General features: G+C 31.1%; 2 protein-coding genes across 4 annotated transcripts in view; one reads left to right on the top strand and one right to left on the bottom strand.

The window, feature by feature from the left end:
- Positions 1–271: 271 nt before the first annotated feature.
- LOC139503823 (immunoglobulin superfamily member 10-like) lies at positions 272–21,665 on the bottom strand. Its single transcript, XM_071293755.1, has 12 exons — positions 21,417–21,665; positions 21,314–21,369; positions 19,921–19,990; positions 15,699–16,001; positions 13,610–13,909; positions 7,166–7,465; positions 5,959–6,258; positions 5,286–5,585; positions 4,282–4,572; positions 2,546–2,614; positions 1,732–1,818; positions 272–1,043 (listed from the first exon to the last, which is right to left on the bottom strand). Exons 2-12 carry the CDS (start codon positions 21,326–21,328, stop codon positions 997–999), a joined length of 2,082 nt encoding a protein of 693 aa, XP_071149856.1. The 5' UTR covers positions 21,329–21,369; positions 21,417–21,665; the 3' UTR covers positions 272–996.
- LOC139503821 (hemicentin-2-like) overlaps positions 21,656–24,202 on the top strand; it is a 16,097-nt gene continuing 13,550 nt past the window's right edge. For 2 of the 3 annotated variants that reach the window (XM_071293754.1, XM_071293752.1), the window contains exons 1-2: positions 22,547–22,718; positions 23,627–23,947. In XM_071293754.1, the coding sequence (XP_071149855.1) occupies positions 22,673–22,718; positions 23,627–23,947 (367 nt within the window). In that variant the 5' untranslated portion in view covers positions 22,547–22,672. Of the gene's footprint in view, positions 21,724–22,546; positions 22,719–23,626; positions 23,948–24,202 lie in introns of those variants that run through there. The other variant, XM_071293753.1, reaches the window with a different exon arrangement.

The following is a 24,202-nucleotide window of genomic DNA, read 5'->3' as shown; positions in this document are numbered from 1 at the left end:
CAGAGTTGTCTCCTTGGCAATCATACTACATCTTCTTTTTCATAGGAATATTCAAAAATTAATCATGGAGTTCAAATTGCTAAACTGAAATGTAATAATAAAAAAAATATAATTACTTTTTGTAATATTTTTTGTTCCCAATTTCAAAGCTTGTTTTGTTGTTTGGTTTTTGAAATTGATTCGTATTAAGCACCAAATTATATTTTATTTTCTAAAGTCAATGATAAAATTTATCAAAAATCAGGGATAAAAGACAACAATAACGATAACTAAAAAAGTGGTATTCATATCGATTACACGTTATTGATTCGTAATATTTAAAACATAGTGCACAAGTAACTTTGGTTAGGACATGTACATTCATTGCATTGTTCATTAATTTCCATTACGTATTATTTGTTCCAAAAAATTACGTTTCATATAACTAAAAGTAACATAACATAAACTTTCATCAACATAAAAATGATAAATACAAACCATGTGGTTGCTGCAAATACACTTCAAGTCACATTTTTATTAAAGTATGTAAATTGAGACGCGAGCTATCAATGAGACATCAACCAAACAGCAAAATTTCAAAACCTTGTATAGAACATTTTGAATTTATATCTCTTAAACAAATCTGGCACATGGACCTCAGCCTTCCTCATTGACATCTCGATTTTGGCAAACACAAAATAAACATAGAAAACACACCACACGCGTAGATAAAAAAATCATAATATATAGTATCAATAAATGCTTGCAGTAACTGAAAGCATGCTCACAGTATTTATACTGCATTTATAACAGTCATGATTACATCATTCACTCTAATATTGATTGCTAAAATACAATGGATATGCAACGTCCAATACAATACAAAATAAAAGAAAGCACATCTTATTATGAAGTAGCAAACAAATTTTATCTATATCACACAGCAATTGAACACCAGTACTATGCTTTTATCCTGAAAATTGTTATTTTAATTATTCATGTTCTTCGTTGTCATGATCAATCAGATCGAGTGTTTCCGAAGGATTGTTCGTTTCTGTGTAAAACTTAAATAGATGAATGCATATATAGAATTAATGTGTATTTTATATAAAATGAATTATGAATTTATGTTTTTTCCTTTCATAGTTAAAACAGAATGGAAAGATCTACGATTAAACCAAATATCGTTTCTTTTAAATATTACAGCACTAAAACAAACAAACAATTAATAAATAATAAAATATTAGAATGAGTTTATCAATTTATTATTTCCGCTTTTGTTATATTTTAGGCTAGTGCTACATGTATGTATACTGAATTTATCATGTGCATAAAAATACCCTGCTAGTAGAGGTAATATTATCGAAAGCATTTTTATGTGTAACGCCAAGCTTGTGTGAATATTGACACAGACAGCGGTAGCTCACTTTACTCATAATCGATCATGATGGGATAAACATACAAATACATTTCGTCAACTAAGATAAAAAAAAATGTGATACTCTCGATGTCTTAAATTTGACAATCCTATAGGCAAACTTTAATATCAGCCAATCAAAATCAATGACTATTATTTGAGGTATGATTGTACTTCATAGTGGATCGATAAAATTCTAAGAATTGCATTATTCTATTCCAAATGTATCCTTCATAATGTCAGTATTAAACGTTACTATGAGATTTTTATATATTCTTTCAATACCGAAAATTGATTCAAATAGGAGATACATTTAGTCAATTGTTTTTACTTACGTCTGTTTAGAAGTTGTTTCCGGAAACAAATCACCAATATTACAATACATACTGCAACACATACACCAATGGTAGTACTCAGTATTACTGAAAATAATTTCATTGATATATAGTTTATCTCATAGCTTACATCAAAGATTTTATCAAATCAAATCACTGTACCTTACAAAAAATTAAGGGAACTAGCTGTTGGACGATACAAACAAGCATAGCAATCACCAACATCAACATTTTCGAGAAAGAAAGCATGCAATGAAGAGATTTCAAATAGATTGACTTGGTCAAGACACAAACAGTGGTAGGCTTTTTCAATTTTCTTGCGCACACTTCATAAGTGTTTACTTTTGTAAAAATCAACCTTGTTCGTAGGATTATTTCAAAGGCTAAACAATGTCTTTGTCTAATAAAATTTGAATTTCCATTTGGCATTTCCGCCTCTATTTTCAAAGTTATTTATACTTTGAAAATGTCTAAACTTTCATCAATCTTAAAAATTACATGAAGCTTTATTATAATGCATATACAGATTTTAACATAAGAAACCAATACTAGAAGATATAGTTGACCCTTCAGAGCACGTGCACACACTCCGTTTTTGAAATATTTTCTGTGAAGTGTTTTTATAAACAGACGATATTCAGTCTGATATATTTGGTCGTTTCACCAGGATCTTGTTAACTTCTGTTAGAACTAATCAAATATACCAGTTTTTAAGAACATTGATTAGAAATTCAAAAATGTTAAAAATTAATAAAAGAAATGAACAAAACTGATCTAAGATTTTATTAATAGGCTTCATATCATTCATACCAACCTAAAAAACTCTGTGAGTGAGACCCGTCCGAATAATCAGGGCTGTCGGTATAGTTATCAGTAGGTGTAACTAGAATTAGAAATTTCATATTTATTACTGCTTACTCTGAAATATGTTCATCACATAGACCAAACATAGTGTTTGTAAAGTTTAATTATTTTTCATAGTGTATTAAACTCATAAAAACATGCCATGTTGCGGTTATGTCGATGATAAAAGACACTAAAGTGATGATTTATTAGGCTTGAGCAAAATAATGAATCTGAAGGGGTTAATTGTATTTGATCAAAGAATATACATGTACTTATATACTATATTATCAATGTACAGTGGTCTCATCATTTAGACTGCGACGCAAAAGTAATTTGGTCTCCTTGGTATCCTTTAGGAAAAGATCTTTAAAGAAATTCATCACAGATACCATAATTGAAATTTTGTACGTCAGACACTTCTTCAAAGACGCATCATTGACGTACGAATAAAAAACGACTAAATAAAGTAGGAATGTACGAAGCATTGAGACCAATACAGCATAATTGATCTTCTTGGGGTCGAAAATCGAATTCGTATTTTTGAAACCAGTTAATTTATAATTATGACTATAGTACATTATCAATGATGTCAATACAAAAGTAGCATTCCCCCGAGATACACTAAAAAGCATCGACTTATTCCAGTTCCAACATTTAACTCTAAGTCACAGTAGGGGTAACACAACAATTCAAGTATTTTAATTCTAAATCTGACAACACTGGGCCAAATCCAACGAAACTAGTAAAACACAATTGGAGACAACATCAATGGCTTTTAAGATATTAGCAGATTATAAATGATTAGCAATTTAATATTTTTTTGACCGTGCTTATTGCATACTGTATGTATATAATATTATAATGTGGACAGAAAATAGAGATACACCTTGTATGCCTTGTCTGAGTCGATAATATAAAGCAAATAGCAATAAATAGGTAATATAACATTTAGTAACGGAATATATTATTTATTGTCCCTCTGGTACGTTTCGTCCCCCCCCTTTTTTTTTAGGTCAAAAAGGATCTTGAAATGATAATTAGAATACAAAAGGGTGAACTACGGCATACTTTTGTTAGTCTTGTATGATTTTTAATTTTAGTTTTTTTGTGTATAATTCGGAGTTTAGTATGACGTCTATTATCACTGAACTAGTATACATTTTTGTTTAGGGGCCAACTGAAGGATTCCACTCTGCATTGAAGACCCATTGATGGCCTTCGGCTGTTATCTGCGTCGGATTGTTGTCTCTTTGACACATTACCCATTTCCATTTTCAATTTTATTTAATGGTCAATTATCGTAAATCGATTAGGAAGAGAAAATCAAGGTCACGATAGTTATTTTTTTTTTTAACTTGAAATCATCTTTTGTTTTAATATTTTCGCAAGTAAACTCTGCAAATGAATAATTCGAAGATACATTGAATTTACGTGTAAACCAATCTATATTACTTATTGTTACTGAAACATCATCGTAGTACAAGATATTCTTTTTTTTATTAAATATTGTCAACATGCAATAGAAGGAATAATAAACATTACCATCATCAGATGAAAAAAACAAAATAATAAACATTATCAATTGCAAGTTAATGATAATTTTGTTTGAGACACTTGTTAAAGCAATTATTTTATACGCTTTGATATGGTATTCTTTTTCAAGACCACACATCGTCATCAAATCTATTTCAGGTTGCTATTTACCTATCAGTTCAATTGGACGACTGTGTCCTGTTCCCACTTTGTTCACAGCGTAACAGGTATATTCTCCTGCCATTGATAAATCCACCTCATCAACCCCGAGGAATGGATTTACCAGTGTTACACCACTAATACCTATCATTCCAGGGAGAAGAATTGTTCTAGTTCCATTTATATTTCGTTCCCAATAAATGTGATGGTAAGGCATATTTGATTGTATATCACATTGAAGAAGCACAGACGAACCAGCATTAACTGTATAGTTTTCTAGATTTACAGACACTTCTGGAGACTCTGCAGATAAAAAAGACAGATCAATGTGATTAGCTTGAATATTAAATATCGTTACTAAAATTAACAGATTAAATTATAGGTAAACGATAAAAAAAAACACATACATAAGTACACCAGAACCTAACTTAGTATACATAAGACTCGTCAGTGGCGCTCTTACCAAACTGTTGAAACGAGAGTTAACTAAAACAAATTAGTTTGAAAATTCAACATTGATGATTTACGTTATAGCATATTGAAAACCAGATATTATGAAACGTAGCGTAGATAAAATCAGGGTGTTTTGGACATTGATGATCATCTCACAAATATGCAGCGTGAAGTCGAATTGATTACGTTCCTACAACCTATAAGAAAAATAGTATCAGAGATTATCAAGATGGTTATATTTAATTTGAGTCAAAAAGTAAACATTAATGTACACACTGTAGATTCATTGTTGTGTTTTTGATACATTTTTTGTGTTTGGATTTTGTTCGTATTGTATAGCAATGAGTTTTCATGTTCATTGAAGTTAACACTTTCTTTATTCTTTATTCGTATATGCAGACTTTGGCCGAACCATGAAATTAAAGTTCCAAGAGGAATTGTGTCAATCAATAAAACGTATTGCCAAACAATTATATGATTCACTAATTCTTTAACATATGAGCTAAGTTGTAAAACGATCTGACGTCTAAAATTTGATTTTAGTGTAAAAATATGAAACATACCACCAAGAACAGTTAACGATGACGTCATGCTTTGTGTGATCCCAAGAGAATTAATGGCTATGCATGTATAATTTCCATTGTCTGTTTCGACAACTGAATCAATTGTTAATGATGGACTACTCAGACTGATACCACGTGTTCCCGTTGTTCCACTATAAATAAAGGTATCTCTATCGTCGACAGTTTTCTCCCAGTATACATTACTTTGAATAGGAGTAGATAGCACTGAACAAGGTAAAGTAATATTCTTCCCATATTTAACAAAATAAGTTGGTAAATCAGTTGTCACCACAGGTAAAGCTACAAAAAAACAAGTACATGTCAAAGCATCCTACAAGTGTTATACATTTACAAATTGCGCATATTTAAAAGCAAAAATCAAACAAAAGCTGAATATAGTTGTAAATGGTTTTAAGAGTATCTTATTATTATAACAAAAAAAAAAGAAAGGATACGAAACAATGATAAAACAGTATGACTTATTTGTGACATATTATTCGGATTATTTGGTAACTAAACTGTAGCAGACACGAATACTAGAAATCAAACATTAATTGTGTTGATTGTTTGTGGCCATATACATGATAGGTCAAACAGTCTGCCCAGAGATCATAATTGTAATATTTATTGTTACTTAATATTTTAGAAATGAACTAAAATGTTATAACTGCACCTCCAGTGACTGATACTGTGATCCATTCACTTGAACTGATTCCAACTGTATTAACAGCCGAACAAAGATAAGCTCCGGAGTCAAACAGTGTTGCAGATTCTATTGTAAGTGATGGATTATTTGGAGTCATTCCATTTGTACCAAAAGCGTTCCGACTCAGTGTGGAGAAAACTCCTTTTACTTCTTTTTGCCAATATATTAGATAGGCCGCAGGATCACTGATGACTGAACACTGTAATGTTATTCTGTTTCCATAAATAACATTATAAGCGATAGTGCCAACAGTCACTAGTGGCAGACCTGAAATATGGGTCATATCATTATTATCAACTCGTCCGTTACACATAGAAGACTATATTTGCTATAAATGACTAAATATGGATGATATATTGTGGAACTAAATTGTCAATTCATATCATAGCTGTAAACTGCTCTTTTTGTTTTTCTTGGGAGTAACATACCCAGTGCCAATAATTCATATCAAAGATATCTTAAGAACAAGCATGTACATATAAAAAAGACAAGTACACACACAAACGCTCCGATAAGTTTATAAGGAAATAAATGGGAAAAAATACTAAATAATAAGTATAATGATTTACACCTGTATTTAGCAACTAAAAAGGAACCTGTTCCTCCTCTTTGTTCTTTAAATACTTGAATAGTTATTTGACATGCAAGTTGTCCAATTGTGTCTTATTCCCTGGAAATGTTAACCGAATTAAGCTTCACTTTGTGAGTATGCTAGCATATTATGAGATGTTTATCATCCGACGCACACAGTCTTTTTTATAGCTTGATTTGTAAAGTCAAATTGGAAATTATGGGATTCGAATATCGAAAAACCGTTGATTTCTCTAAAAGTTATGTATCATGTTTATCATATATATTCTCTTTATTTGTGTGCGTATGTTTGTTAACTAATTATGTTTAGGTTATTGATTCCTTTCTTTATTGTCTTTTTTAATCGAAGTTGCTCTATTTTTGAAATCTGTTCGTTTGATACAAATGAATTATCATTTTGGTACCCATAATACACAGCTGAAGTACCTTAATGTGTCGATTAATATATTTCATAATGATAAATGACTTTACAGTGTGCAATATTTTCGTAATAAGAATAACAAGTAATAGGTTTATGTCATTGAGTAAATAAAAAATATCCTTATTACATCTCTTATCTAATTATGAAAATAATCAAGACTACCTGATTTAGTTGTCAGACTAATTTTATCACTCCTGACAGTGCCGACTGCATTACTAGCAATACATGTATACTCGCCAATGTCAGCAAGTGTAACCTTTACTATAGTCAGAGAGGGATTGGAAAACGAAACTCCTCTTGTGCCCTTGTCTCCTTGGTTAACTGTTTTTATTAATCCATTTGAAGACTTTTCCCAGTAAATTTTTTGTAATTTAACACTTGAATTAACAAAACATTTAAGTGTCACTTCATCTCCGTATTCTACATTATAGTTCATGGTTGGTAATGTAAGAAAAGGAACTTCTATAAAAAGATAATATAATATCGAATAAAATGCTGCTGAAAAGCAATGTCAACCCGATACATAAAAAGATAGAGAAATCTAAGAAAATCAGAGGGCTAAAACGTAATCTAAGTTTTCATAAAAGTCTGTGTAACAATGTAAAACTACTCATATGCATTTTTTTGCACCCTTACTTTTTCGCCCAGAAGATATCACTTGCCCAGTACTCAACATTCTAGATCTGTGTCGCTATTAATATTACTTTTACTGTTAAGTCTGTTTTTTGAGATATCCATTTGACGTAACTCTGTGCTTATGTATCCCATCATACTTTGAACGACAAAATTATTTTATGATGTGACTCTGTACCTATGTATATTGTCATACTTAAAATGACAAAATTATTTTATTTATTAATCACATTACTTTTACTGTTAAGTCTGTTTTTTATGATATACATTTGACGTGACTCTGTATTTATGTATCCCGTCATACTTTGAACCACACTATTATTTTATTTATTATTATTACTTTTACTGTTAAGTCTAATTTTTTGTTATATCTGTAATAGATGTGCCTTGATGTGTCTAAGTTAATTCCCCTTAATTTGGACAGATTAATTATTTAGTATTTAAATGTTTATTTTAAGTTAAATTTGATTTAAATATAGTAGGATAAAAGTAAAGAATGTTAATTTAACTGTTTTAGTATTTAACTTTTGATGTTTTTGTAATGTTTTAAGAATATTCATTTATTCAACTTTTCTTCAGTACCTTTTCTGTTAAAGTTAGCCTGATTAATGACAAGTTTAGAATATCATTTGATAATCAGTCGGAGTCGGCCTTGCACATGCCTCCAAATACTCGCCGGACTGTATCAGTCCACTCGAGTTAAGATTAAGCCACCACTTCGGTGCAGAGTTAGTCACCCCTTTTTTGGTGCAAGTTTTACTACCTTAAATACACAACGCGAAGCAAATTTACATAACTTTTAAGACTAACTCTGGAACACTTTAATTTCATTTTACATTTGAAACTCTTTATTTTTGAACTCCATTTAAGAAGTTTTCTGACTCTTGTTTATCCGACTTTGTTTAAATTCATGCAATTATTGTACATTTGTGAATAAAATATAGCTTCATTTGATTTATTGTCTGTTGTTAAGCCATAATCTGATATCAGGTATCCCGATGGTCGAATAAGGGGCGAAGTACTGGCCACTACACGTCCCGGGAGGTGTCGTCACCGACCCCTTCCGTTACAAATGGTGCCGTGACCAGGATACCTGATCCCTCAGTTTTGTTCTGAATATTTTTATTGCATTTATTTTTGATATTGTTTACATTTTTGATTTTCAAAATGATAAAGTTTCAACAGAAACCGTGTACTTTTGACGGTGTTAGTGCTGATGTACAAGATTATTTTATTCAATTTGAAGCAGTTAGTCTGTGGAATAACTGGAATTTTTCTGAAACGGCTCTTCAGTTAGTTATAAATTTAAGAGAAGAATCACACACCATTTTACGTCTTCTTACTCCTGTTTAGTTGCAAAGCTACAATTTTTTGAAAATTTATTATTGTAACGTTTTAATCCTAAGGAAAGGATACGTTTTTATAAATTTCAACTGAAAAGTTGTATTTTTGCCAGATGAATCTGTGTTTGATTTTGGACATAGATACAAACTTTTCTGTCATCGTGCATATCCAGATAATTTTCGCAGTATGGAAACTTATTTTATGGATCTTTTTATTGGCAAATTAGAGAAGGAAATGGGAAAGTTTGTCCATTTTAAGCATCCTGCAACTTTTGACGATGCTATATTTTTGGCTATAGAGTTTGAGTCTTTTAATTTGACAGTTGAACCTGTTGAATGTGAAATTAAGGAAAGTGAAGAAAACTGAGATTTGAGTTGTTTGAAGTCTGGTTTTGATCAAATTGTCAAAGTTCTTAAAAAGCTGGTTTATATGAAGATTAAAGTTAAAAAATGTTTTAATTGTTTAGTAGTTGGACATATCAGAGCTAATTGTTCCAATAAAGTTTGTAAAAGTGTCAATTCTGTTCATGTTGTTGAACCAGACAAACCATTTTCTACTTCAGTTCATAAGAAAGTGAAAAAATCATGCAAAGTTGTCAACAGAGTTCAAAGTTTATTTCCATCTGATTTACATAGTTGTTTATTTGATTATTTGATTTCTAGTGTGGTTGAATTTTCTTGTTTGAAGGATAAGCCAGTTAAAGTTTTCATATAGTATGTTTAATGAGTTTTAATTTGTATATTTAGTATTTTACTTATTTTGTCAGTTTATATTGGTTAGTAGGTATGGTTTAAAAGTTTTCATTGGATTTGTTGTTTTCTTAATCACGTCAATGAGCCGGTTTTGCTATCGAAACCACCCTCAAAAACATTGTTTGATTAGATTGTGTTTTCTTTAGAAGTTGGTTTGTTCAGTTTGTGGCTAAGTTTCTTGTTTGAACAGGTTTATCTATGAGTTTGCTCATTTATTAGGATTTTTAACCTTTCTGAACAAGTTTTATTGTTTTTTTGTTTAGTTTGGTTATGGTTTTCCTTTTGTGACTTTTGTAAATCATGGCAGAAATCTATAGAGTGGCAGTTAGTTTATGTGTGAAGACAACCAGCTGATATAGTAAGCAGTTCTTGTATCGAGAACACCTTTCTTACTTTTGGTACAACGTTTGAACATCTTGAACCCGGAATTACAAGTTTAACGTGATTCTGTGAGATCTACAGTGGTGGACTTAACCTGGTACAACGATGGATTTTTAGAACCCGAAAACACATGTTAAAAGTGTTTTCGTGAGAACAACAATTGGTGGCCTATACCTGGTACAACTTGGACCATGCAGATTATTCGTATTAACATTCAGTTTCCGTTTGAATCTAGAACTGTGTTTTATTGAATGCTGTATAACTGTGTCCGTTTACATTTATATTCTATGGACCATACTTTATAATTTGTGTTTACCGCCTATTCTTGGACGTTTATACTGTGTGGAACTTTTCCTATGGTTGGACCGTGTGATTATTTGACATTTTTGTGACATTTATTGACATTTTATTTGCATTGATTTATATTGTTTATTGTTTTTTTACAACATCTATTTTAAATAGTTCTTTTCCCAAATATTAATTTCTTTAATATTTGTCCTAAGGGGGGGGGGGGGGGGGGGAAATGTAATAGATGTGCCTTGGTGTGTCTAGGTTAATTCCCCTTAATTTGGACAGATTAATTATTTAGTATTTAAATGTTTATTTTAAGTTAAATTTGATTTAAATATAGTAGGATAAAATTAAAGAATGTTAATTTAACTGTTTTAGTATTTAACTTTTGATGTTTTTATAATGTTTTAAGAATATTCATTTATTCAACTTTTCTTCAGTACCTTTTCTGTTAAAGTTAGCCTGATTAATGACAAGTTTAGAATATCATTTGATAATCAGCCGGAGTCGGCCTTGCACAGGCCTCCTAATACTCGCCGGACTGTATCAGTCCACTCGAGTTAAGAGTTAGCCACCACTTCGATGCAGAGTTAGTCACCCCTTTTTTGGTGCAAGTTTTACTACCGTAAATACACAACGCGAAGCAAATTTACATAACTTTTAAGACTAACTCTGGAACACTTTAATTTCATTTTACATTTGAAACTCTTTATTTTTGAACTCCATTTAAGAAGTTTTCTGACTCTTGTTTATCCGACTTTGTTTAAATTCATGCAATTATTGTACATTTGTGAATAAAATATAGTTCATTTGATTTATTGTCTGTTGTTAAGCCATAGTCTGATATCGGGTATCCCGGTGGTCGAATAAGGGGCGAAGTACTGGCCACTACACGTCCCGGGAGGTGTCGTCACCGACCCCCTCAGTTACATATCTATTTTACGTGACTATATTTATGTATCCCGTCATACTTTGAACGACAAAATTATTTTATGTCTACCTGTGCGAATTTCAAACGCGCAATTTTACACCAGTACTTAAAACCTTCCATCCTTTATGGGTGCATAGATAAATAAAATTGTAAGATATATGCATAATGAGGATGGTAAATTTGATGTATGCCTTTTTGTGCTTCTTCGTTACATTTGTTGTTTTTATAGTGATTAAGATGATAATACAATGTTGACTGATGTACCCCTATTTTTGACATTTTTACCTATTGTGTCTGTTTGTTTTGTTCACTCGTCGGTGACAATATAATGGAATTTGATGCGACTGGCATACAAGTGTGAGGTTTAGCTAGCTATAAAACCTGGTTCAATCCACCATTTTCTACATAAAAAAATGCCTGTACAAAGTCAGGAATATGACAGTTGTTATCCATTCGTTTGATGTGTTTAAACTTTTGATTTTGCCATTTGATTGGGGACTTTCCTTTTTGAATTTTCCTTGGAGTTCAGTATTTTTGTGATTTTACCTTTTCGCTATAAAATTTAGTTGATACATTCATGTTATGTACTTGTTCTTTAACACTATTTTTTTTATGCATTTTGCGAAACACTATGTTTTTTCTCCTCTGTAAAAATTAAAGATGAACTGTCCGGATATCACATACTGTTTTGCATTTTTTCCCAACGACGTACGTGTTTGGGCTTACCAACTTTTGTTATTCGATCGTTATTGATGAGTATTGTGCAGAGTGAAACGAGCGTCCCGCGTAAGAAATCATTACCTTTGTATATGTGATCGACGAACTTATCCCGATCAAGTTCGTTTAATATCAATTCAAAATGTAAACGGATTAAATCTGATTTGTTTTATCTTGACTCATAGCTTCAATTAGTCGATATCCAAGTTAATGTGATATAAGTTCACGATTTCAATTCATAATATAAATTCAAAAGGTATTTCGAATAATAGCAACAATCAGACTCTGATGGCAAACTAAGTCATGTGTCTGTGATTTGGAGTGGACAATCTAACCACTGATTTTCTGTTTTTTTCTCAACGTAGACTAGTCAATTCACAGCATAAAGTATCGATAATGTAAAATAAAATCAAAAACTCTTCAGACTGATGTTAAGCATGAATACTATTGTGTTGCTTAGTCTTTAAGTTTTCTATGGTGTGTCTTGTGTATTATTATTGTCTATTTGTATTTTTCTTTGTTAGCCTTGGCGATGTCAATTTGTTTTCGATCCTTGAAGTTGAATGTTCCTCAGATATCTTTCGCCCCTTTTCTATAACATAGTTTCAAACATGGTAGACAGATTTGAATCACGCTAGTCAAAATAGTATGAAAGCGGTTGCAATTTACAGGTAGTGAAATTTACTCTAATGCAATCATAACAATCCAACGATGGTCAACACATTACTGTCAATGCTGAAGTAACACAAGTTTGAAACAAAATTGCGCACCTAGATTTAAATGATATGTAGAGTAAGACGCGAAAAATGATTTGTCAAGCACTTTGGAAATTGATTACCTTTATCAATATCATATGTTATTGAATCTAAGATTTCCCTAGTAAAATGTCCTTTTAGGGAAGTTTGCTGCTCAGTTTCAAAATAAATAGCTGTCCATAACACTAGTATATATTGATAGGGAATTAATTGAGGAATCAAAAAAGCAAAAAAAAAAAAAAAAAATATAGGAGTCAATGTGCTTGTTTTCGAGATATAAGCCATTGGAATTTTGGCGGGAAACTGTCCTCTCTTGATTTTTCTTAGCTTTATCATTGACCAGTTAAAGTTCTTAAAAACTATCAAAAAGTAAATAAGATTTTATAAGACTCTTACAAATGGCTTATAATTATACATGTAAAAGCATTATAAAAAGAAAAAAGGGGGTCAATGGGCAAAATCATTCAAAGGAATAAAACCAGGGGATTTCGAAAATCTGACAAAAAATCCAAAACATGACAAGCAGATATCCTAAACTTAAACAAACTGGTATTAAACGGTAAGTTACTACATGTACTATAAGTTCGTATGAGCAACAGGACGGGTGTCAAATGACTAGCAGGGTTTGCTTACCTTTCCACACCACCTGCGATCATTCCTAATGTTTGGTGGGCTCAGCCTATAGACTTGCTGTGATTTGTGTACTGTTGTTTTTGTTTTTATTTTAGTCAGTGTATTTTCGACTTATGAGCTTGAATGTCCTCTGGGATCTTTCACCTCTCTATTTCTTAAATGTACTTACCGCCATGAATCATTAAGGAAATGGGTTTGCTCTTTCCTACACCGGCGCTATTGTATCCAAAACAGGTGTAGTTACCCGAATCATAAAAACTTGTAGTAGGAATAATTACTGACGGATCAGATTTACTTATTCCTTTCGTTCCTACTGCACCAGAATTTAAAACTGTTAGGACTCCATTGTTTTCCTTTTGCCATGTAACAAATATCAATCGAAGAACAGATGAGATTTGGCATTTTATTTTAACATGATCTCCATACAGCACAGAGTAACTTGTTTGGACTGCTTCGACATATGGAGCTCCTTCAATAATAACAATATTAATGATAATAAGAAAACTGGTGATTAAAGAGTAAAATGATAATAACAATAATAATAAACATAATAATTTTTGTTACTTAATGTTTACGTATTGAGTGTTATATCTTGTCTTACTATTTTTAATACATATCAGCTTTGATAAGTGTTTGGTATGACAACAATTTTCACTTCTGTTTTCGGACTATGAACAACAAAACTATTTATTTTGTAAAAGATATTTCCATACTGCGTGACTGTATACGTTAGAACACTATTTATACTTATGTTCGATATTTTATTTAGATGCATTTTGTCCAAGGTTATTGTTGTCTTTCTGATATTGTCCAACATCTCCAACCTTAAAGCTTATCGAATTAATTTTGTATTTATAATGTGTCGTTGATCAAATTTATTTGTTCATTAATTTCACTTGTTTTTGTTACTTAATATGTCGTTTGATTGAGTAAAGCCATTTCAAGTGATATTTTATAGTGTTTTATTTTATGTTGTCTTGTAACACTACTATTTCAGATATAAGTGAAGGTTGTTACCTATAAAATCGTTAAAAACTGCTGCTTATGTTTACACCTGTCTTAAGATAGGAACATGGTGTTGAGTAGTTGTCATTTGTTGATGTGGTTCATAAGTGTCCTTCGTTTCTTGTTTTTTTTATATACATAAGACTGTTGTATTTCCTGTTTTAAACTAGTCATGTTTGGGGTCCTTTATAGCTTGCTGTTCAGTGTGAGCCAAGGTTCTATGTGAAAGACCGTTCTTTGACCTATAATAGTTTACTTTCACGAAATGGGATGTTGATGAAGAGTTTTTTCATTGGCACTTTATACCACATCTATTTACTCATATCTAGGAAACGAAAACGTACTATGGAAATATTAGAACTATAATAAGGCCGAATGGAAATTTATAGATTTGATAGATATCAACTCTTATTAAAACTTTTAACTTGTTAGTATCTGCTAATTGTCTATGTTTTGAACTATCAAATAAGCAAACAATTCTTCTCAGAACGAATTTCGTTCCTTTATCAATTTCTTAAAACTATACGTTGTCTCAAATGTTGCATTGACTAGAAGAAACAAGAGTGAAACCAGACATCAGTTTAAGTACCGAATTACCGGATTTGTAATAACATAAGCAACACGGCGAATGCCTTATTTGGAGCAGGATCAGAAAGCTAGGGCAAGAAAGCTATTAAACCAAGAGTTCCAAATGGTGAAGTTGAAATCATCCCTTCGTAAATTTTACGGACGCCATCAAGATTTGGCCGACCGTTATAGAATAACCATTTCACAGATGATATCGGATATGTTACCGATGTTGTAACCAAAATACCCTTCCCTTTTCACGAACGTGACCTACCGAATTAGGCTATTTACCGAATTTGTAATAATATAAGCAACACGACGGGTTCCACATGTGGAGCAGGATCTGCTTACCCTTTCGAAGCACCTGAGATAACCCCCAGTGTTTGGTGGGGTTCGTGTTGCTTAGTCTTTAGTTTTTCCATGTGGTGTCTACTGTACTATTATTTGTCTGTTTGTTTTTTTATTGTCAGCCAAGTCGTTGTCTGTTTAGTTTCAATCTATGAGTTTGATTGTCCCTCTGGTATCCTTTGTCCCTCCTTGATAATTATCTATCTGACATTCAAAAGGTAAAATTGCAAAAATAAGGAAACCCAGGAAATTTCTAAACAGAAAGTCCTTTAGCAAATGGCAAAATCAAAAGTTCAAACACATCAAACGAATGGATAACATCTGTCATATTTACATACCACCATTTACAGTCACGTTGACAGTCTTGCTAAACCCAATTCCTTCGTAATTTTCAGCAATGCATGTATATAATCCGTTATCAATGTCCGTAACCTTTGAAAGAGTCAATCCAGGATTATCAGCAGTTATTCCATCTGTCCCAGACAGCCCATGTTCCAATGTTGTTATGATTCCACTTGAGTTCCGTATCCAGTAGATTTTCCGAACTGTTAAATTTGTAGATATTGTAGCGTCGATCGCAAGTTTTGATCCATAATCTGGATAAAAGATGTCTTTATCGACAATTATTGAAGGTGTTGAGGCTGGAATCAATTAAAAATAAGGTTAAAACGGTATTCATGAAATCATTATCGTATTTGTATTATTATAAGTTAGGGTGTTTGATTTCTTGTTTGAACTGTTTTACTTTTTTTATGTCGTGAGGTTGACAGCCGACTATACAGATGGGTTTTACTCATTATCCAAGGCCGTAATGTAAGATATAATTGCGTATATCAATTTCATTTGAAAAGCAGTTAAGGGATAAGGAAACTTAATATAAGTCATTGTCAACTCAGAAATAATGCTAGCAATCTTAAATCTCATTTGTTTAATCAGTTCTTATCTGAGAACACTTTTTGTGCAAACTGTAACAATCCTGTTGATGATAACCAACATTTCTGTTTAATTGCCCTAAAAATAATGATGTAAGACTGATCTTTCTTGATTCCATTTACTCCATTGATGATAATGTTGACATAAAAATTGAATTATACTACTTTTTGGAAACAGATTATTTTCATATGATATGAGTATTGATATTTTTAAATCTGTTCAGAAATATATCAATGACACTCAACGTTTTATTTGAAACTTACTTAATTTTTGTTTCATTTATTTTTATTTTCTATTTTTTTCTCCTACACTCCAACATTAATTCATCTATTCCCCCAAACAAGCTTAGTGCATCTTTAAAGCCATATACATATTTCTAATGACTTATAAATGATATTTGCATGTTTCAAGGTACTTTAAACAGCTAATGATTAATTGCCTATATATTTAAATATAATTCTTATATGATTTGCATATCTGTAAATATTGGAAATGGATTGGTCAATAAGAAATTTTCTCTTGGTTCACATCGAAAAACCAAGTTACCAACACTACTTTCGTAATCTTTTCATGCGCGATACACATTCTTGCAGTGATACTGGGATTTTCTGTAAATTGAGATTAAAAAACAAATGCATAACAATTGTTTCTATTCTAATAGATATAGGAAAATGTGGTGTGAGTGCCAATGAGCAACTCTCCATCCAAATTACATTTTAAAAAGTAAACCATCATAGGTCAATGTATGGCCTTCAACACAGAGCCTTGGCTCACACCGAACAACAAGCTGTAAAGGGCCCCAAAATTACTAGTGTAAAACCATTCAAACGGGAAAACCAACGGTCTAATCTATATAAAAAAAACGAGAAACGAGAAACATGTATAAATTACATAATCAAACGACAACTACTGTACATCAGATTCCTGACTTACGACAGGTGCAAACATTTGCAGCGGGATTAAACGTTATAATTGTACCAAACCTTCTCCCTTTTTTCTGAAACAATAGCATAACATCACAACATAGAAAGACACACGATAAAATATCAATTGACAGGCTTAACTCAATCAAAAATCGTAAATTAATGCTCTATGAACGAATAAATTTGATCTGCGATATCTGAATGCCAATGCACAGTTAATAAAATATTAGGGACAAACATTCAAGGCCAAAAAGCAAACAAACAAGTCCAAACAAAGCCATGGCGAGACACTACTGCGAAATATTTAACCCTTCAGAAATAATCACTTTTGAAAAAAAAAACGATTTTAATAATACAGGTAAATCTTGAAGTTTATACAAATGTAGTAAGAAGAAGTGAAAATTAGAAGATATTCCAAATAATCAAAGCTGGTATATAGACAAGACCCATATAAATATAAAATAACAAAAAGCATTATAAACAGTATCAACAGGTCGAATTAACAAGAAAATACGGTTTGAGAGGACTGCATATATGACAAAAAAATAATAAAATAAATGCACTAAAGTTTCGAAAAATGTATAAAAATAAAATTTCAATAAAATTCCGCGAAAATTCATGAATGATTTGGCACATTTCTTCATAGCAAAACACAACGTCATACGAATAAAAACTTTCAAGGGAAATATTATTTCATTACGTGTACACTTTAAATTCGGATAATTACTCATTAAAATGACATTTTGGAGGTAGGTGCTATTTTATTTTAATTTTCGTTGCATTTATAGAACATATTTGGATTTTAGAAAGGCAATATGGCGGTCAACTCCTTAGTTACGACCTGTCAGTTGAGAATGTGATTGTTATTATAGTAGCCTTTACACAAAAAAAATATAAATAAAAAATCGCGAATATTTGGCTAAAGAATTATAAGGATTAAACACATTTTTTGTAGAGGTTATTGATGTGTAAACCGGGGCTCTTACTCACAAACTTTACATAAAAGTCCTTTGGACTTTGATTCAGTTTGTGAGTTAATCGCCCCGGTTTACACATCAATAACCTCTACAAAAAATGTGTTTAATCATATAGTACTTTGTATTTAGTAAACGCTGTTAACATATATTTGCTCGTGTGTGCTCATAAGTAGCATGCATGTTACACTATATTGCATTATCTTTAATACAGTTGTTATAATTGAATTATACCTTGTACATGTATTATGTAGAGAGCTTGTATAGGCTGTGCCTGTTGCTTAATCCTTTTCATATTTTAATGAATGAAATATGTTTAAAATCAAAAATTTGAAAAGCGGTTTCATTGACAATCATTCCACATCGTCTTATTTTGAAATGAACAAGTACAACATCAATATTCATATACAATAAGGAGATATGGTATACAGATGTCTATAGCCAATACTAAATGGTCTTTTTACACAGAGATGACATACTTCACAGATGTCAGTTGAACATGCGTACCACTGTCTTCAAAACGAAAGACAAAAAGAAATTTACGTTTTCTTGTCTTCATTCTAAGATGCTTTGTCTATGTATCCCTTACCATTGGTTATTCAATAACTGATAATAGCTTCAGATGTGTGTCATGTTCGGTAAAGTGATCACTTTCCCCCCTAACACATATTAAATAGTGTTTACAACCCCATAATATCATCATTGTTACCAGTGTTACTGCATCCTAAACGTATTTTGATAATAAATTGACATCATAAATTGATATGGATACTATGAATATCATATGGTACAGTACATGATATTTTTATATTGAGAATTGTCATGTCAGTAACTGCTAGTAGTCTTTTGTTAATTGATGTATCATTGTCATTTTTTTTAGTATCTTTGGTTACCTATTCTGGCATCGGACTCGGACTTCTTTTAAACTGGGTTTTATTGTGCGTATTGGTGTGTTTGTTTTTCTACATTGACTTGAATTATAGGGGAGGGTTGAGATCTATAAAAAAAACCATGTTTAACCCCGCCGCATGTTTTGCGCATGTCCCAAGGCAGGAGCCTCTGGCCTTTGTTAGTCTTGTATGATTTCCAATTTTAGTTTCTTTTATATATTTAGGAGTTTAGTATTACGTCCATTATCCCTGAACTAGTACACATTTTTGCTTAGGGGCCAGCTGAAGTACGCCTCCGTTTTTTTTTCCCGCTTCATTGAAGACCCATTTGTGGCCTTCGGCTGTTATCTGCTCTTTGGTCAAAATGTTGTCACTCTGACAAATTCCCGATTTCTATCTCAATTTTATTGCGTCCACATTATTTGTGAACACTAAAATGGAAAATTATGATATTGTTTGAAGAGTCATTAGAAATGGTAGGGTTATACATGCAATCAGAGCAGAGCTATTCACAATTATATGTTCAATGATTACCATTATCCTATGTATGACCAAAGATATTTAGACGATAAATCAATCAAATGTCATAAGTCCTTAAATCAAGTTTTTAGAACGACAAAAAAAAAAAAAAAAAAATAAAAATGAACGTAATTTCTTTTGCGTTTTAGTTTGTTTAAATCTTTGATTTAAATAATCGTCAATGGTCGCTATTTAAACTACAACTTCAAAATGAAATTATATGCATACTATAATATTTCATTAAAATACAATTGAATAGAAAATACTATGACACTGTTATTAGTTTACATTTTCCATCGTAACTTGACTGAATTTGCTTACCTTCACTGACCTGAAAAATGCACTGTACAATGGCATGAATACAAAACAATCTATATAAAGGTTTTTCTCTCTGCAAATACGGTTTAAAAATATGTTAAGGCTTAACAACAATTCAACAAATATAAATTACAATGATTAAGTTAGATTTTTGTAATAGAAACTTTCATCATTTTTAAAATCAGATTTTTATTACATGAAAAACAAAATTATGCACATTGTTATTTATATAAATATTCAAAATGTGTTTTTATTTGTTTTGGTGTATTCATACTTTTCCCATTTAATAAAATATAAAGGTAACATAATCGAAAAAAAAATGTAGTAGCTTGCTGCTTTGATACTCATCACATGTTTATATTTAACATGTTACCTACGTCATGTTTGGCATCTTTAACATTTCATGCTTGTATCACGATTTGCAAAATTATTTCCTTAAAATCTCCCACTAAATGGCAAAATATCTTTGTTATTGTCCTTTCGTCTTTTGAAAATGATGATTTACATTGTATTCCATACTTTATATTACTTCTTTCTCAGTTTGTGTCTTCTTTTAAATGCTTTTATGTTATTAAAGCAATTGATTATTTTTCCAACTTTTAACATATAACACCTTTACAAACTTAATATCAATTTATTTTAATCTATTTTAAAGTTCACCTGTGACGGTACGGTCGACGGTAGATTTAAGTATTCGTTGTTGTTCTGTAGTTAAAATGTCGAAAATTCATATGACTACGTACCGATTTATGTATTTTTTCTGAGTGTTCTTGCATTTGTTTGTTGTCTATACCTGTTATCTGATGTTGTTGTTTATGACAGTGTTTTAAACATTGCCGTGAAGCGTGTGGTTTTGCTAGACATCAAACCGGATTTAACCCAACAACTTTCTTCAAATATCCTGTACCAAGCCGGACATATAGCAGTGCCTTTATATTAAAAAAATATCATTTCACATGTTAATACCCTTAAAAATTTTACATCTCTGATGTCACAATTATCGGTGATGTCGAGACAATGGCAATGACGCTATGTCAAAATGAATATAGTTCCTTTGACTTTTGACTTTTTCATGTATATGGTCAATTTAAAAAATTGAATAACTAATTTGATCCAAGAATTTAAATATTGAAATATATTCAGCTTGTGTCCGACCGGTACTTTAAATCAAATCATGCGCTACGCGCATTCCTGACTACTCACAACGTCAGTATTCACTGGCTATTGATACAATAGTGCGACGACTTGGTCACCTATGCCCAATATTAAAATTAAAATACCCCAGGATACCCCTGTTAAGATCAACCATCACTCTTTAAAATCATATATGTTTATCGATTGTACAGGCTAGTATATATTTATATAAAGAAGACATATATTATATAATCAAACTTACCTTCTTCATTACCATTGTCTTTGTTGTTGAATGTTTTGAATTATAAAACCAAACAAAAAAAAAAAAAAAAAAAAAAAAAACTCAAGTTTCCCTGCGAGGCATATATTTATTTTGGTGTATTATGATATGCCTTCCCTCTTTGTCATCCACTTATCATCTATCTAAATTCTTATACATTCCAGGTCTTCACTTTACTTTGCTTTCGATTTTTTTCTGATCAGGGACGGATAATAAATATTGAACGGAACTTATCCATTGAGTATTACTGTCCTATACTTTGTGATTTTAACTATTTTAAAAATAACTTCTATGACACCAATGAACCGATGCATGCGGTGTCTTTATTTAGCAGAGTAATAGATATTATTCAAAATTTACAATGAACATGTTAGGTTATAAAATTTAAACAGGTAGGATCTACTTTAATATCAATATCACTAATTATCAGCACGCAAAACGTTTTATATATTTTTACACTTATCATTACTGTGTTTCATATTTAGTGTTTAAACTAACAGTTTTTGTTCAACAATAATAAGAGCATCACAAAAATTAATATAACCTATGTTACTCAGAAAGACGGTAAATACGGTCATTTATGGAATACTCTCATCGCAACATGTTAATTTTGTCGGGTCGATTTCCAAATTTCAAATGTTTGACGTAAAGCGAAATTAATAATAAGCAAGCAAATTGTTCTTTTTGATTTTTAGGAAGATATTGAGGGACTTTCTAAGACAAAGTGTAAAAACCCTGCGTTTTCACCAAAAATCTATGTAACAGAATCAATTCAATCATCACAGCTAATCTATAGGATAAAAGGAACTTTATCATTTAAAATGTAGCCATTAAAGAAAACAAGACAGAGTAATTGGTAATTTCAATAAAAAAAAATATATCGAAATAAGACCGTCTTGACACCGTATACTTGTTTGAGTATAGTAATTTAAAACTTAATGTAAAAGACAAAGGTCATCCATTAAATTTTAAAAAGAAAACGTAGGAAATATCATGTTCTTTTCTTCGCTTTAAGTCGATTGATTGTTTTCCTTTTATCATATTTTAAGTTAAATTTAGAACCTGATCAAGACTTTTGAGTATTACATAGATCTAAAAATATATACCTTTTTGAAAATCCAATCTCTTTTAGTTTCGATTTAGCATCAATAAAGAGCTTGCAATTAGATACCATCTCGTTTAAAAACCAATCATATCATTGTTATGTGAATTATTTTGTCGATTAATTTTAATCACATAACAGTGAATGAAATATAGTGAAAGGTGACTTTGTATCATCATACGGTTCTAATAAGTGGTAAATATTTTGAATTTATTTTCAGAACCATACAATGAAAAATTATGTATTCATGGATTTGGTTTTCGATGTATGTAGGTACAATCACAGGTAATTATGGATTGCTTTTTTTCTTGTTTTCATGAGTACATGTAATCTTTAGTTTTATATGTTGTGTCTTGTGTGCCATTGTTGTCTGTCTTTCTATTTCAATTTTAATCATAGAGTTGTCAGTTTTTTTCTATAGTATCTGTCGCACCTCTTTCACATATGTTTTATATTTATGATATATGTTTACACACTTGTTGATGATGAGGCTTTCAATGATTAGCAAAACCTACACTGCATACTGCATACTGATTCCATTAAGTCCTTAAAACTATAAAATTGAAATACAGATTTGATGACAAAATATATAGAAATATCTGCAAAGTAAAAATAAATTATACATCTATAATGTACAAGATCAATTAAGATGTCAATATGTGTGCACCCTGATAGAGAAAAAAAAACCCCATTTTTACTATTTGTTGTAATATTTGTAATATGTTGTGCCTCAATCAACATAGATCTAATGCAAGGACAATTATAATTTTTTTAGCCATGGCTTAGATAATTTAGTTTTTATCTATTTTTGATTTATAAATTTGACTGCCTCTCAGGAGTATTTTGCAAATTTTGTTAGAATGTGTATCTGACCCATATACATCTTTACTAACAAAGGATGTGGACAGAAGGAAATATGTCCTACCCAATGCAAAAAAACCCAGGTAATTTACTTAAAAACGTACACAATATCATACCTTAAAGGAATAACTGACATCACACTTGTTGAATGTATATACTTTTGCAGATTCACAATCTTGGTTTTGGTGTTTACATATGGTGGAAGAGCGTGATTTTAAAAACCATCGTGGCCGTACTTCTTTAAGAAAGTAAAAGCTGTGTAAGAAACCGGTCAACTGATTTAAAATTGGATGTTTATAAATTATAACATATGTATTTCTATATTTGAACAGCTTCCAAGCCAACAGTAGACGTGTACAGTATAAGGCGTACAAATATTTGGCCACCAGGATACAACGTTAAATTGATGGCTGATGTTAAAACTGATGATAACTTAACTGTAGTGAAATGGATTTTCCAAAGCCAGTTTTCAAACTTAACAAGGTTTATTGATGCATCTGAAAATCATAAAAAGTACAGCGGAAGCACTCTAAATTATCCGTCTCTTTTGATATGGAACCTAACGTATTCTGATTCAGGAAATTATCGCTGCATTGCTATACATATGGACGGAACGACGGAGAGTGAAAACGTCATTATGGTAGTTGTCAAAGGTATATTCACTAGATTTTCTAAAAGGAGTTTCACCTAATTTCTTATTAATGAATAAAGAATGATTCCATTAAAAGCAACAGAAACCCAAACAAAAAAGAACCCACAATAAAACATTAATTACTTCTTAGCGATACAAAAACATATATAAAACTACATGTTGTTAGTAACCAGTTAAATTGAAAGAACGAAGTCTCTATTACATTCGATAATTTTGAATACCATTCTTCTAAATTGTAACAATGGGATGCAATTAA

Source organism: Mytilus edulis, chromosome 14, assembly GCF_963676685.1.
Source record: "Mytilus edulis chromosome 14, xbMytEdul2.2, whole genome shotgun sequence".
Classification (NCBI taxonomy): domain Eukaryota; kingdom Metazoa; phylum Mollusca; class Bivalvia; order Mytilida; family Mytilidae; genus Mytilus; species Mytilus edulis.
This window is presented reverse-complemented; position numbering and strand designations above follow the sequence as displayed.

Excerpts from the sequence above, each read along its gene's own strand:
- LOC139503823 (XM_071293755.1), bottom strand. Across the intron at positions 13,910-15,698 it reads CAACGTGACTGTAAATGGTG|GAGCTCCATATGTCGAAGCA; the intron begins GTATGTAAATAT and ends TTATTATTGAAG. Across the intron at positions 1,044-1,731 it reads GAAACAACTTCTAAACAGAC|TTTTACACAGAAACGAACAA; the intron begins GTAAGTAAAAAC and ends CATCTATTTAAG.